The sequence below is a fragment of the Bacillus rossius genome (genome assembly GCF_032445375.1).
Source record: "Bacillus rossius redtenbacheri isolate Brsri chromosome 4 unlocalized genomic scaffold, Brsri_v3 Brsri_v3_scf4_2, whole genome shotgun sequence".
Taxonomy (NCBI): Eukaryota; Metazoa; Arthropoda; class Insecta; order Phasmatodea; family Bacillidae; genus Bacillus; species Bacillus rossius.
In genome coordinates this window covers 14,102,934-14,119,032 of record NW_026962011.1, presented here as the reverse complement: position 1 = coordinate 14,119,032, position 16,099 = coordinate 14,102,934, and the positions used below count along the sequence as shown (strand labels likewise).

The following is a 16,099-nucleotide window of genomic DNA, read 5'->3' as shown; positions in this document are numbered from 1 at the left end:
CCAGCTGGAACACCGGAGGTCTAATGGACCGTGTAAGTGAGAATAATTCGCTTCTCTTGTTGTACAAATCACACGCTCCACTGGAGGGAGAAAGGTGGCCCCTCTATCGCAAACAGATTTACACGGTCAACCCGAACACTTTTGCCGCTCGGATGCGAGAACATTTTGCTTATGCGCGTGTAATGTTCAGAAACAAATATTGGTGCTGAATGCTGAAGACAAATCAATTTATGTTTAACTGTGTTCACTTGTGTACATTTCCTGGAAACTAATTTCATATTAATGAAGTAAACAGTTTTCTGGTAAGATTAATAATCTTAATCAGATTCTGAATACGTCACATATAATAAACACTAATTTAAAAAAAAAACTGACAAAAAAACTATTCCAAAACAAATTAATATACACTAAAAAGTAAAAAAAATAATTACGTAATCTTTTACAACTTAATAATCAACTTACTTTTTTTACTCATCAATATGTAGGTACGATCTATGTGTTTACCACGCAAGAAAGTAGGTATAATGCAGTTACAATTATTGCTATTTTTGGAGTCGGTGTCACACTTCAAATCTAACTCAACACATTCCTACATAGTCCTTCTTACGGTAAGTCATTGAGTTTAATACAGATTGGCTATATTTTCGTATCACCGTTTGCTACATTATGTCTCAGCATAGTGTCGTATTAAAGTTCATTTGTTTCGTTTATTTAGGTATTATTTATGTCGTTTTATGGTCGCAGATATTGTCACAGTATATTGTCGTATAAAAGTTCATTTGTAATTTGGTTTAATTATGTATTAGTGTAGCGGCCGTGGTCGCTGCTGCCTGCAGCGATGACCGGAGCCCTCCGGCTTCACGGGTTCCCTGCGGGCGAGCGTACAGCTGGCAGGATGCGAGCCCCCCCCCCCCCCAGGAGTACCGTTAGGCCGGCAGGCCACCCCCGCCCTGGGGGGTCTGGCACGCAGCGAGAGGAAGACCCGAGAGGCGGGCCAGTCCGGCTCGGAACACAGCCACGCGCACAGGGTTGGTCATAGCATTTTGTACGCGTTCTCGCTGCCGCCAATAAAGGACGCCTCCAACTATACTGTGTTTCATTGAAATGCGATCCTACTCGTCCCGATCACAGTCCGTAGCCACAAGGCTACAGTGGATGAACAGGCGGCGGCCGGTAGGCAGGGAAGGGTTGCCGGCCGCCATCAACGCGTCCCCTTGTCGTTTCCCGTCTGGTACGTACAGGGCGTGGTGCACCTGTGGGCTGCGTCCCCGAAACGGCGATGGTACCAGCAGGCTCCTGGCGGGCCCTTACTGCGGGAGCGGGAGCGGTATCCCGCGGGCGGCGAGCTGTCCGAGCGACTCCTGCGCTGCGCACTGCTGGTGGCAACTGCTGCGATCTCTTGCCGCAATATCGCGGCCATTTCCCCGATCTTCGCGGACATCAGGGCCGCCATCTTGTCCACCATCGCCTCCATGGAGGACACTGCAGCCGCCTGCGGCTGGGGGTTGGTATCTGCAATGGCATCGGCTAGGTCGGCCAACGCATCCAATGATGCGTTAGTCTGCGTGGCCAGAATCGCTTGGGTAGGCGATGGGAGCCGACCCAGCCATAAGGATCGCAGGAGGTCATCTGGGATAGCTGTCCCTGCCAGGCCGCGGAGGTGTCGGAGGAACTGGGATGGACGCCGATCGCCCATCTCTTCGGTCTCCAGCAGCTGCTTAGTTTTCCTCGCTTGCGAAGCACTTAGCCTCTTGACCAGCTCCGTTCTCAGTTTCTCATATTTGCCCGTGGCTGGCGGTTGCGTGAGGATGTCGCGCACCTCGGTAGCATAACGGGAGTCCAGGTTGCCCGCCACGTAATGAAATTTCGTACTGTCTGCGGTTATTCCTGCAATCGCGAACTGGTTTTCGACTTGCGCGAACCACATCTCGGGATCTGCGGACCAGAACGGCGGGATGCGAACCGCCACCCGATCCACCGCCGCAGTAGGAGGTACTGTGTCTGGGTCTGGCATGGTTTCCGCGGTGGTCCCGAACCGCCCAAGTCGCACTACTCACGTGAGGGGGGTTCGCGCCGCGTGTGTTGGGGCGAACGCGCGAGGTGGCGCGGTAGCACCGCGGTCGCGCGAGGTGGCGCGGTAGCTCCGCGGTCGCACTAGGTTTCCGCGGTGGTCCCGAACCGCCCAAGTCGCACTACTCACGTGTGGGAGGTCTCGCGCCGCGTGTGTTGGCGCGAACGCGCGAGGCGGCGCGGTAGCTCCGTGGTCGTACTACTCGCGGTCGCGGGCGCGTAGCGCGTGTGCGCCGTCGCTCAGGCGCCTCCGCGCAAAACGCGACCCGAACCCGCCTGGAGATCACGTCGGGGTCACCACTGTAGCCTCGTGGCTACGGACTGTGATCGGGACGAGTAGGATCGCATTTCAATGAAACACAGTATAGTTGGAGGCGTCCTTTATTGGCGGCAGCGAGAACGCGTACAAAATGCTATGACCAACCCTGTGCGCGTGGCTGTGTTCCGAGCCGGACTGTCACAGCACTCACAGTATGTATATTGTCGTTCGTATAAAAGTTAATTTGTAAAAAAAAATATTTCTTAAAGTATTCTCGTATTATTATTGCTTGGAATATTGTAGTGTTTCCTTGGCTGACACCGACTCCAAAAATAACAATAATTGTAACTACATTATACCTACCTTCTTGCGTGGTAAACACATAGATCGTACCTACATATTGATGAGTAGAAAAAGTAAGTTGATTATTAAGTTGTAGAAGAATACGCAACTATTTTTTTACTTTTTAGTGTATATTAGTTTGTTTTGGAATAGTTTTTTTAAAACTTTTTTTTTGTTAAAATTTGTGTTTATTTTTTGATTTTTAGTGAATCTGAAGTACACTAACTAATTTGTCTGAATATGGGTAGACCTAATAAACGTGCTGCTCATATGAGACAGCGCCGTTTAAATGAAACAAACGAAGTCAGGGAGAAACGCCTATCTCAACAGAGGAAATCTACCTCGAGGACAATTTCAAAAGAGACTTGCGAAGATAGCAAAAATGGACTTTCGAAAATGTTGTTTCACATGAAAAAGTTTTGAACAGGGAAAATATCGGAAAACGTAGTCACCGTCTCGGCTTGATCAACGATCGTCTATCGAATGAGACGGAGGAGCAAAGTGCCCACCGACTCAGCGTGATACACGATCGACTATCCAAAGAGACAGAAGAGCAACGTGCAAACCGTCTCAGCATGATCCACGTTACGGTAGATGACAAAAATATCAGGAAAGCCTATAAACGATTCGGCCGAGTATCGTTAATTTGCTCCTAAGAATTGAATATTTCCGTTAATTTGTCATGGATCCCATTATCAGAACCTTACCAAACTTTCATCAAACGACCCTTCAAGTACATCTTTCCAATAAAAAAAAAGAATCATCGAAATCGGTTGGCGTGATATTGGGTTATTCGTCCATTTGTCGCGCACATACTTAATGCAAATTTAAGACTTATATGGTTTTCTAATGGATGCCATTGTCAGAACTGGACCAAATTGAAATTGCACCACACGGGAAGCACCAGATTTCCAATAAAAAAATAATCATCAAAATCGGTTCACCCAGTCGAAAGTTCTGAGGTAACAAACATAAAAAAAAACAGACGAATTGAGAACCTCCTGTTTTTTTGAAGTCGGTTAAAAAGTACCTAAAATTTACCCTTCTAATTCAAGTCGAAGTCACAAGGGCTAGAAACACATCTGAACAAAAATTATAAAACTATAAACTTTTGTGTTGAAACATTCAACAATTTAAATGTTCATTTCACGAACTAAGCTTTCCAAATCACACATATAATTAATTTATTGAATTAAATAAAATAAATATTTAAAAAGATTTTGTGGAAATACGAAACTAAATTTGAAAAATAAACAAATATACGGAAAATGCATTACCAGATTTTAATTGTGGTTAACGCTGGCAAACTTTGCAAGGATTCTTATCCTCAATTATTATTACATTGAAATGTTTGAGGCTAGTGTGAGGTCAAAAATCAGATCTGAAATAAGGCATAAAAAGCTTAAAATCCCAGAAAGCCGGAAATAATTGGAAACAAGACCTTGGTTTATGTGATCACTTGATCAATTAGACATAAGTAAGCTCATGTGGCTGTGTTATGGAGCAGGGGTAATGCATAATGTTAAAAATAGAATCATACTTTAATTTGTATATATTTTTTTAACTTCGCATTAATCAAAGTGCTACATTGTGATTGCTTTGATGTTCAGTACTACTAATAAATAAAACAAATCAGGAATATTTACATCAAACAGCAAGTGTTCCAGGTGACAGTAGTTTCATTTCTTGTAAGATATACCTACCAAGAAGACTCCTCAAGCGTCAGTTACACACAATAAGTTGAACTTTTAATTTCTTTCTTAACTATTATTTATGGTACATATTTCCTATCTCCATAGCGCTCTAGCATTTTACTTTTCGTCCCAAATTTTGTCATAAACTATTTAGCTACAAGAAAACGGCATGGCTTGGGAAATTCACTGCGGGATGAGACTCGGTGTATTAGGGTGTTCAGCCCTAAAAATAATAAAGCGCTCTGGCCAGCCAATTTCGAGAGAAAAAAAAATAGGTCTTCTAAAATTGAAGCACAGTTTATATAATAGTTATGTTTCACCCTTACCCACGGCGGGTGACTTGTGTGGTAACGTACTAGCTTGCCGCCCAAACGCTAGGGTTTCGACTATATTTTATGATAATTTTTTTAAATAACTTTTTTTTTAAATAAATCTGTTGTTTGAGAAGAGTATTATTTTAAATATGAACTTTTTATTTATTATATTATTTATTAGATATTTGATTAGAATTTGTTTTACTCAAAAACAGTGATGTTCTTCAAGGTGTTTATAGGCTATTGTATTTCAAAAATTCGGTAAACGTACACAATAAAGACCATTTTACCTGAAGTAATAATGAACCATACGGAAACACACATGATTATTACACATATTTTTTAAAGCCAAATGAACGTCATAAAAACTGCACAATCAAAATTGTGCATGACTTCAAACCTTAAAACCTAGTATTAGTATTAAGTGTTCAAAATTAAATACTTTGTTGTTCAAAAATCTCTATTACGTTAACTTTTCGACAGTCCAAAAAAAAATAATTCAAAGATAAACAAGTTCAAGGAATAATCGCGTGGTACTTGGTTATTGGTCATTAGCCGCAATTAATTTCTGAGAAAAATTCGAACGAACAAATTTAATATGAAGGTGAGAAAATTTATCCACACGCCTTATTTTTTTGCAAAATAATTTTCAGTTTGCAATCCTGCAATCCAATTTGTTCTTACAAGTTTGCGAAATCAAGAAACTCATTTTGCTGAAAGCTGTAAATCAAAATTCATGCATCGTACCTCTAGGAATTTCATATAGCATCCTCCCCCTCCTCCCCCTCGCATATTTGCGCGCTACGAAAAAGGAGCAATTTTATTCGCCTCCTTCTTCCTCCCTCCCATTTTTTGCTTGCCTTGTTTTATGTTAATATCCTCTCAAAACTTTTTAAGGACAGTAAAGAAGTAAAGAAGCAAAGAAAAGCCCCCACAACGAAAATTACTGCGGCGTGCTATTTTAGGAGAAGATTGAGGGGGGGGGGGGGGGAGGAAGTAAAGATATACCTCGTCCTTATTTTCCCCTTAAGTTTCTGGTACTTCCACGTTTTTCGGACCCCACCCTTCCCTCAGTCGGTCGCTCCTAAACCACTCTCGCCCTTCCAATTTTTCATTTTCTTCTATCCTTCCGGGAGTAAGTATGTTTGCCTCCGCTCGGCCGGGATTTCGTCGTTCCTAATCTGCTACGTGCAGAGCCTGTCTGTTTCCCCTTCGTCTGTCTGCCCTCCCCCTAAAAACTCTTCTCCCCCTCCCCGTTCACGCCTCCCTGTCTTAGCTGCAGTGGTCTTAACATTCCCGGCGTCTTCTTCATTATCAGCCTGGAAGCTTCTATTAAGGCGCGCACCCGCCTGTAAGGACGCGATTTGGACGCCCTGGTAGGTTGCCGGGAGGGAAAAGAAGAGGGAGGCTGGTGTGAAGTGGGGGGGGGGGGGGGAGAGAGGAGACGTGGCAAGGGAACGCGGCAGGCCGAAGTTCAAGACTACTTCCGGGACAAGAAGAGCTCACACAGCTGATTAAAAGTTCCTGGTTAACGCCACCAGTCAGCGCTGAGGAGAAGTTCAAACCCCTCCCCACCACACTTCTCGCAAACTCATACCCTTCCCCCATTTTCGTTTCCTTACCCCCCTCTTCAACCAATTTTCTCCCCCTGGCATACCATACCCGAACACGAATTCGAGATAGGGGATAGGGAACTCGAGGAGGGAGAAGGAGAAAGGACTGTCATTTTGAGGAAAATTTTCTTCCAGCCGTGCGTCGACTGAGAATGCGGTCGTTTGCTTTCTTCATCAGGAACTCCTCCTTCTGGACCTCCCTCCCTCCTTCTCCAACCCACGCTATTTCCCCGCCGGGACTTTCTTCTTCTGCCTCATTTTCTCAAGCCCAAGGCCCAGGCAATGTCACACGAGAGGAGAGAAAGAGAAAGAGTTTACCGAGTTGATAAGGTAGCAGGCCATGCACTCCATGCTCGTGACACGAGACCTATGTACGTCCGCGCTAATGAACGCCATCTTACTTTACGTCTCTTACTTTACGACTTTAATCTCTATTAATCTCCGTATGAAAAACGTTGCCGTCGTGTCTGGATTTTAATGCAATTAGGATTACACACAACAGGAAAGATAGACGAAACAACAGGCCTAGCACATACATACGTATTCACTATATATATGCATACGTACACAGAGGTATGCGATTCGATAATTTAAACATTCCAGACCAATTTTATTTCGTGATAATTATTCACTTAAGTAATATCATTGAATATGTATACATAAATTTAAAAGTTGGTATTCCAGGCTGAAAGTTCTATTACCTTTAATATAAAGAATGGACATCAGGTGGCTTGCTGGATGCTACTTTATAAAAAAGTAATTATTTCCCCCAAAATAAAAATTATTTCACTTTAATTATGCGTTAATATTTCTTTTTTAAAAAGGTAACACAAAAAGGTAACAAAAAAGAGGTTGATATGTTGAAACCTAATGTTGTGTAAAACAACTGCAAGATAAAATTGTTCGGTGAACATTTTTTGGTAAAACACTACCGTGGTGGCCAGATGTGACCAGCTACTTGTTGGCTTCCGAGTTGAGACCACGTATGATAAATTGATGGTTTGCCATCATCCGTTACGCAGACGTGGTCTACACCCAGAAGTTATGAAGTGGGTGTTCTTTTTTAAATTACATTTGATTAAACCTTACAATGACGGATTTTTTGTTAAGAATTTATAATTAAACCAACGGTAACCATTTCTAAAGGCCATTAATCGAACAAGCAGTTCATTCTGGAGACCAATAAGTAATTCACTGGCCTGAGGTTTAGATTTTGCATTTATTCCCCCTAAAAAATAAAATTTATAAAATAAATAAGAAGCTAATCCCCCTTATTCCTATCTTAAAGAAATTAACAAAAATAAATATTTATATAAAATTTAAAAAAAATTAATTAAATTCAACTATAAGTAAACTAGATGTATCAAATTACGAATAGCATTTCATAACTAATAAATAAAAATAAATCAATTTATAACTTTAAATAACATAATATATTAGAACAATTCAATTCGAGAAAAAATTAATAAATAATATTAATATACCCTGACACAAAAAGTAAAAAAATATATAATCCCTAACAGTACAAATAAACTATGCGAAATTCGGCGCAATTGTGACTCGCTATACAAGCGCAGAGAGCGCTAACAAGATATTTTATTTTTCCTCGTTCTCGCAGCCTCGTTAAAATCTCCCCCCCCTCCCCCCACCCTGTTCGCCTCCTCGTCGGAGGACCGCTCTGAAGGGACGTGGCCTGTGATCATCCCGTCAACAAGTCACTCAGGCGAACAGGCCGGTGGCGCAAGACGAAGAAAAGATTAAAAAAAAACTAGCTACGAGTGTAATTATACGTAACGAACCAGTTGAATATAACGAACATATCCCGATAGCAAAAAGGTACATTTTTTTTTTTATGTGTAACATCTTATCTCTCAGTTCACGGCATTTGGTAGGAGTAATTTCGTGAATGCGACGGAAATCAAGGAACGGAAATGTGTAACAGCCACGGTGCCGCCATCTATGGCGGAAGGCGCCAACCAAAGCACACAAACCCAAAAGGAAACTTTAGAGTACTAATTGTTTAGTGAATTTTTAACAAGATGGGCAGTTTTTTTAATAAAATTTCTTTTCAAAAACTGGTCCAAAGTCGAGGTTTAATATTTTTTCCCAGTCTTTTTATAGGAGCCATTTCATTATATAGTATAAAATTTCGGTCTGCTAATCAAATGATTCAATAGTCGACGTAGCTGCTCCGGCAGCGAATTCTAACGGCGGGTGCGGAAACTACGTGTGATACGCGTCAATAAATGTAGTTGAAAACACAATTTGCGTATATTTATTGGGAAAGGAACTGGCATTATTTTAAAGAAAATTGCGTTAAATTTCGTGTCCGAGTTTTGTTTTATAACAGTATTTGCACTTTCAACGTGATAGTAGGTACATGAATGTGCTCTTTACCGAGGTTAGATGATACATATCACTGGCGAGTACTGAATGACTAGCTCTGTATTTCTTCTTTTATTCTTTTTTTTTACTTTTTTTACTATCGAAAGTACGAGCGCAAATTGGGAAGCCGCACGGCCTGGATATTCCTGGAAGTCACGGTGATGCACAAAGTGTTGTTTTCTTTTTCCTTCATATTTTGCTCTTGTTCGTGAATCTCCTTGAGACGCTAACTTCACAGTTCAGAAGCACACTGTTAAAAATTTACACCTTAAATTTACCTGAAAAACACCTACCTATTTCAAACTATAGAGGGATCTTCGTAAACATACTGATATATTTGTTAATTCATAAGTTGAGTTAATAAAATAGGCATTAAGGGCATTATATGTGGTGAAATTATTTGAAATTGAAAAAAAAGTATATATTTGTCTATTTATGACGATAACTAAGCGGGAGGTAATATATTGGGCATAATTAATAAACCACACAACAACTACTAAATGTTTTGTAGTTTATTCCGAAATTCCACCCATAAGGTGTATAAAAGAGGTAAGTGCGATGTTATAGATAAAATGTATAACCCTAAATCAACTAACGCGGCAGAAAATTTAGCAGGAAAAACTTTCATTTAATTTTCAAAGTATGTATTTATTTATTTTAAATGTCCTGTTTACTAGTTTAAAAATGAGTAAGATTAGTTAGGTAACAAACAAAAATGTTTCTACGAAACTAATCAATTAATATAATGTGTTAATAACAATTTTAAAAATTACCATATTACTGTCACAATTTTTTCGATATTAAAGTATTAAAGGGGTGTAAAAGGTTTGTTTGAGTTTTATAATTTACGAAATGGAGAAATCAAATCAAATAAATCAAGAGAAATAAATTGGACTTGAATAAATAATATTAAAAGATTTATATTCAATATTTATCAGTTTCTAGAAATTCAATTGCTTAGGGAGTGAAAAGTTGAGAAAATAATTTTAAAGGAATGAATTATATATCTATTTTAACTCAAATGAAAAGTAAGACAATACTTATAAGTAACACACATAAAAATTATTAAATAATATTTTCTTATTTAATTTTTAAATTACTTTTCCTCATAAAGTAAAACAAATAGTGCTTTGCTTCATAAAGACTACACATGCATCGATATTTGTTAAATCGGGAGATTTTAGATTTGGCTTTATTAAGCTTATTGAGTTTAAATAATGGCAAAGAAAACTGCATTGGAAGAAATGTTCATTTTGTGAGTTTTAAAGCGTGTGAAAGATTAAAAAATATAACTGGAACTTCGCAACAGAAATATTAAAGCTTGAGCACATTCACACTACATTCACAAGTAAATTCATATTTAATTCATATTTGTATCTTTAGCACGAAGGTAAAGATCGCCATGCAACAACATTGTAACTTTACAAGAGAGAAAGATTTCGAGTGTTGCCCTAAGTGTGTTCGAATGTAACTGGACTTTCCTATTTTCGATAATTAATGACAAAGTGCCTAATACACCGTTTCTATAAAAAAATAAGCTATGGTGTTTTTTACTTTTGGGGTACAAAAAAACTATACACTCTTTTCACATAACTTGGGAGTTAGTGAAATAGTATTAGGATGGTAAGTTCGATTACTTAGTTTTTTTTTTTTTTTTTGCTAGCAAGGAACCTGTCAAATACGTGATCTCGGTAATAATTACTAGATTAATGTGACTTTCTTGTATTTGAATAAATAACTTCGGAACCCCTCTCAAATTCAAATGGTAGTTTCAAACACTTCAAATGACTAATTCAAGGGTCGTGGCGCTCACAATGGAAGTGTTCCTTTTGAAATCCCCTGTGCTTTGGGGGTGGTCGCGTTTTGTCAGGGATCAGACGAGGGGAGAAGGAAGGACTCCCAATCACACGACCGATCTAAACTCCCCCTTTCAAGGCTTTCATATTTAAGATGAAATAAAACTTCTTACCCCAGCCTCCAACCCTCCTTCGCGGAGCTTTCGGCTACACGTATTCGGTTAATACCTTTACTGGGCTAAGTACTCATTTTATGCGTGATTCACCCCATTCGTCGCGCTGGATCCCAGAAAGCAAATTGCCAGAGGGAGGAAGAGCAATCTTTCCCTCCAACCCTGCTTTCCTCCATTTGTGTTGGCATGACTCGATGGGGCGAGGGAGGGAGGAAGAGTATAAAAAGTGGTGAGTGGGGATAGGAAGGGGAAAAGGGGAAGTGAACTTCGCTGGAGTCGCGGGAGTGTGCTGCTGACGTGTGAAAAAATACTTTCCTCTTCATCGAACGTGAATCCAATTACCGTCTTTGAATTTGTTTCAATTTTTCTCCCCTAGAGGCTTAAAGAAAAAATAAAACTTCATTCAGACGAACACTTTGGAATTAATATCGCAATGAAGGCTGAATACTTCAATAAAATCCATAAGCGTGCTAAATCTTTAGCCGGTTAAAAGGTTTAGCATGTTCTGGGCGTGAATGCATGTTTTTTTGAAAAGATGTTACACTTGTTTTTAAAAAAATATTTTGTGCCATTAACTTTTATCCCAGACGACGTAACAAGAAAGTATGTGTGTCAACAACATGCAATTTAGTTCGCTTTGTTATCTATTATTTGTGTAACGCTTTTGATTTTTTACTACGTTGTAAATTAGTAATTGGATATGCAAACACAACTATAATGTGGACCTACACAATTAAAATCATAAGGTGTATGATGAATATTTATGCAAAAATTTTACAAATTTGCAAAGGATTAATAAACTAAAGAAAACATATTGTTTAAAGCAAGCTACGTTCATTAAGGCAGTGTTTACTTATATAGCTTACTGTAAGTCGAAGATAATAATTACAATAACGACTTCCTGTTTCTTGCTCACTCTTTCTCTCTTTTTTTTTTTTTTTTTTAGCTTTCCAGTAGTTATCGCCGAGTTAAAGTAAACTAAATGAAGTGATTTTCTTAAGTGGTTTGGCATCCATCTATACGATGTTGTTGTGAAAGGACAACCCAACTCAAGAACAGCTTTATTGAGTGGGCCTCAGGTGGAAAAATTACGCGTGAATTTTTAATTTTCATCTTCGTGACTTTCCTAAGCCAATTAACCTTAGTAATAACTCGAATCTTAATACCATTTCACTACATCATCATTCTTTCATTCAATATAAATTTTTTCTTCGTGGCTTATTAACATTTAATCGGCTGCAGATAATTCTATTGCCTTTTAAACAAATTCCATGCACATTTCACGGAATTGCTAGCAAACTGGTACTTGTAAACACATTTTTCATTGGATTGATTTTGGAATTTGTGACAGTCACCACATTGAAAGACAGTCGGGCCAGGCAGGAAAAGAAAAAGAATAATTCTTTATGCCGAAGGGCTCCAAGGTCCAAGCTCTAGACGCTCTGCCTCTGACCAACTCTTCTTCCTGGACCATCCTTTTTGCCCTGTACTATTACTATTTAACCCCGCATGAATAATCCCAAGGATTTTTTCCTGTGTCCATGCTGGTTTAACCTGGGTCAAACTTAAGTAGTAGTAGTCTAGAGTTTAAGACATGAGAGTTAGTCTTGGCATCAATTGCTGCCATGGCTGGCCCAATCCCCGAACAAAGCTCACGATGCATGCTACCCTTTCTGCATGTCTGAAACCCAGCATGATTAGGCCTATAGGCTTCGGCTTGGGACGCACCTAGAGTCTTCCCTTACCCATAACCCTCCCAAATAAAAACACAGTTTCAGTTAGGTAAGGAAAAAAAAATCGTGTGCAAATCTGTAGGATTCACAGGGCGACCCGTGCGTCCAGAGAGTTGTGCGCGTGGAGATAATCGACACGTCTTCTCTGGACAGGATGCTTTTCGGTCGTATACTGTCCATATTTTTTTTTAATGCGTGTATACATGCTATAAGCAGGAAACTTTATAATATACAAAACGTTTTTTCCACAAAACATCGTTTCACAGTTACGATTTTACAAGCGTATGCGGGCCCCCTCTCAGCGAGGGGCTTATTAATTCCAGGGGGGGGGGTCCGAGCTCCCCTGCCCCCCCCCCCCATCCCCCGGGATCTACGCCCATGCTTTATGCCAACGCACAGAGGCGTTCGCATGCCTCCCATATCTCTGGCACACACACAGCAGCGCTACAAACGTAACCGCGGTCGTGATTTATGGCTAGGATTTGGAACAAGGGGTGAGGGGGGGAAGAGATCGGAATGAAAATCCTAGGCCACGCCAGGGGCTCCTCCGTCTTGTGTGGCCTTGCGGGCTTCAGAGAGAGAGAGAGAGAGTGTGGTATTTTTTTGTTGGGGGTGGGGGAAGAGAGTAGGGCTGAAACCCAACCTCCCTAGCGATACAACACCCTTTTAGTTAGGCCCTGCCCGAGGGACATGCAGGAGCCGGGAGATTAGCATTCGCCGCGCCGCCGCTCCCGAACATCCTCCTCCTGCGCGGGCGAGACGAATCCTCCCTTTTGGCGGCGTCGAGGGAAGGCTGGGGGTCTCTCGCCCGGCGCGAACCGGCGGCGCGGGTCCGTGCCGAATGCAGCATCCCCGCGCACAATGCGTCTCCGCAGCTGCTTCCGTCCCGCGGGAGCCCCAGGTGCGGGCTCCGCGTCTCGTTATGATCCCCCCTCCCTTTTCCCAACGTTTATCACGATGCTGGGATCACAAGAGCGCGGAGGTGTGACGACGACGTGTTGACTCGAACGCGCTGTCTTCACCCGCGCGAAAAAAAAAGGCTCCGCCTATCTGGGAATACATAAGGCGTGCAGAGCTACAGATAAACAATACTTTAGAAACTGCTACATATATAGTGTGAATAGCATTTAAAGATACGCTGAGGGCGAACGAGTGGTCCTGTTTCAGTATTTCGTTTGTAAACCGTATTTTTAGGAGAGTGAAAAGTGGCTATATAACTCGTGTTTTCAGAATATTTTTTTTTTGATAAGAAGTGCACTCACTCACCTTTGTCTTTATTTCTACGTCATTTAACGTAATGGTCACCGCTCAAATCTCATAGTTGTTTTCCTACGCACGGCGAGAAGACAGCGCGCCAGTCCACTGCCTTGCGCTTAGAGGCGATACCGCGCTAGAAACCCCAACGAGCGTCGCACTTATCATCCTGACTATCCTGACTCGCTAACCCTGACTAGGCGGGTCACCTTAAAGTGTTTCCAGCCATTACTTAAGCATAAGACATGAAACAACTATCAATGCTTGCCGGTTTAATATAAATATTTTAGAGACATATGTTTAGTTAAAATTAATATTTGATTGGAAACGTCACTGTGTATAAACTAATTTCAGAGATATTACAATTATATTCAGTAAACAAAACCTTGAACAAAAATCCTAAAACTCTTTTGTTTAACTTCCGTCCACGATAAGATTGAAATATAGAATTTTTCTGACCGAAAATTCTGCCACATCCACAATTTATGTTGAACTGAGGTCTGAGATGTAATGACCATTATTGGTTACAAAAATAAGAATAAAAAACTATAGGCCTACGTTTAATATATTTACTTAGAATAGGATGCTGGCATAGGTTAAGCGAATTATTTATTAACCTCATCATGAAAAAGAGTAAAAAAAAAAAAGATGTTATTCAAGGTAAGTTCAGTGACAAATTTGGACGCTCACCTCAACACTAAAAGGCAAATAGTATGGATTCGTTAATTTTTTTTTCAGTCTGCAACGATTAATCACGAAGTCGCATTTGGAAACTGTCCATAGTTGTTCGCGCTGTTCAGCGCATTCGTGTGTTTCGTACGACTGAGCTAGGTACAATAACGAGGAAAGTTTAATAGTATTTTAGACGGACAGCAAAAAAAAAATTGTTAATATTTTAGGTTGCACACAGGAAGCCGTTTCGCGGGGCACATCGACGGCGTGGCAGATGGAGACCGGTTGAAAAACACCGTTCCTGCAGTTATTCTTTCCTGTCGGACCGCTCGTCACGCATCTCCTGGACCAAATCTCTTGCCTCACGGGCTGGCTTCCCTCCGTGTCCGCAAATGGCGCGGCGCGCCTGAAAGGAGCGGTCTCCGCCGGGCTGCTGGTTATTGTCGCCGCCGGAGGCCTGAAAGACCCTCGGCGATTGGTCACGCGGTGCGAGGCCGAAGAAAAATGGGAGGGGGATGGGCTAGAAGGGGGAAGAAAAAACCATTCAGGCGGGAGAGAAGATGTCAGTTCTCGAAACGTCGCAACTGTTTGGTCATGGAAAGCACAACTGCGTACATCCGTGCCGTCGTCGTCGTGTTAGTCCTCATTACCTGTTCAGTTTCATCGCTGGCTTCGTCTGCGAGTCGATGTGTTGTCCAAGGTTGTTGTTTTCGCCCTGTATTTGCTCTTTGGTCGTCGGCTTCCCACTGTGTTATAGTCCAGCAAACCAAGACTTAAAAAGGCACAAACCTGTGAAAAATTTGTCCAAAGCTGAATTTTTGCACAGTTGTAGATTTGACTATGCTTAATAACATACCGAAAGTTTACCGCTGTAGACCTTGTGCGTATCACCGAAAATTTGCATTTAAGTCCTAGATGACAGCGACTTGCAGCAGTTCATTAAAATGCTACCCATTTGTACAGTTTTTAATTTAGACTGTCCATAAAACTACCAAAATAATCTTGAGACTCTAATACAGCCATTAATGTTGTAAAAAGCATAAATTGTTAATATTAAAGATGTGATATTAAGCGATTAATTCATGACATATTATTTTTTATCTTTGCCACTCAGATAAAAATACTATTTACACCAATTTAAAGAGTCCAATGCGAAAAAGTCCAAATAAATGTTTTTGGTTATACCTTTAGCTTTAAGACAGTATATTTATAAAGAGTCTAACCTAATTAGTTGGCTCATTAAAGCGGCCCGAGTGTTGCAGTGTACTGCGGCCGTACTGATCTCTCACGGCCACCGCCGTTCCAGCGCGGCATTGCGACACACTGCGTACTGCGACACTCATTCAACTGGGTCTTATTTAGGGATTACTTAAAACATAGCTAATTCATATGAGAGGGTGTATGTTACATGTAATGAGATATGCATTTTTTTCTTACATGAATGTTTTTTGATACAATAAAATTAACAATAAACGATTTCTGCTTGGAACATGTAAATGAAAAACTCTAGAGGACCTCTGGTTTTATATCTGCATGGATTTATTCTGTTTCAAAAATTGTATTATTAAAAATTATTTTTTTAGCAACAAAATTTTTTTTATTTCTGATAGGCTACATCGTTTTATTTTCGATCAGAACAATGCAAAATTTTAATGTAGCCTGTATTCGACAAAATGAAAAATTATATATTTACTTCTTTAAAATCAGTTTACTACATAAAAATTGAATAAAACGATACATCGTAAATGTACTCTGAGTTTTTTTTCACTTAAAAAACATAATTCCTATAATAAT

The 16,099-nt window shown here is 40.5% G+C and overlaps 1 protein-coding gene across 1 annotated transcript; it reads right to left on the bottom strand.

Annotated features, from left to right (window-relative positions):
• Nucleotides 1–1,201: 1,201 nt before the first annotated feature.
• Nucleotides 1,202–2,014, bottom strand: LOC134542310 (uncharacterized). Its single transcript, XM_063386457.1, has one exon. The coding sequence runs from the start codon at nucleotides 2,012–2,014 to the stop codon at nucleotides 1,202–1,204; it is 813 nt and encodes a 270-aa protein (XP_063242527.1).
• Between the last annotated feature and the right edge of the window lie 14,085 nt (nucleotides 2,015–16,099).

Excerpts from the sequence above, each read along its gene's own strand:
- LOC134542310 (XM_063386457.1), bottom strand. The coding sequence starts at position 2,014 with ATGCCAGACCCAGACACAGTACCTCCTACTGCGGCGGTGGATCGGGTG.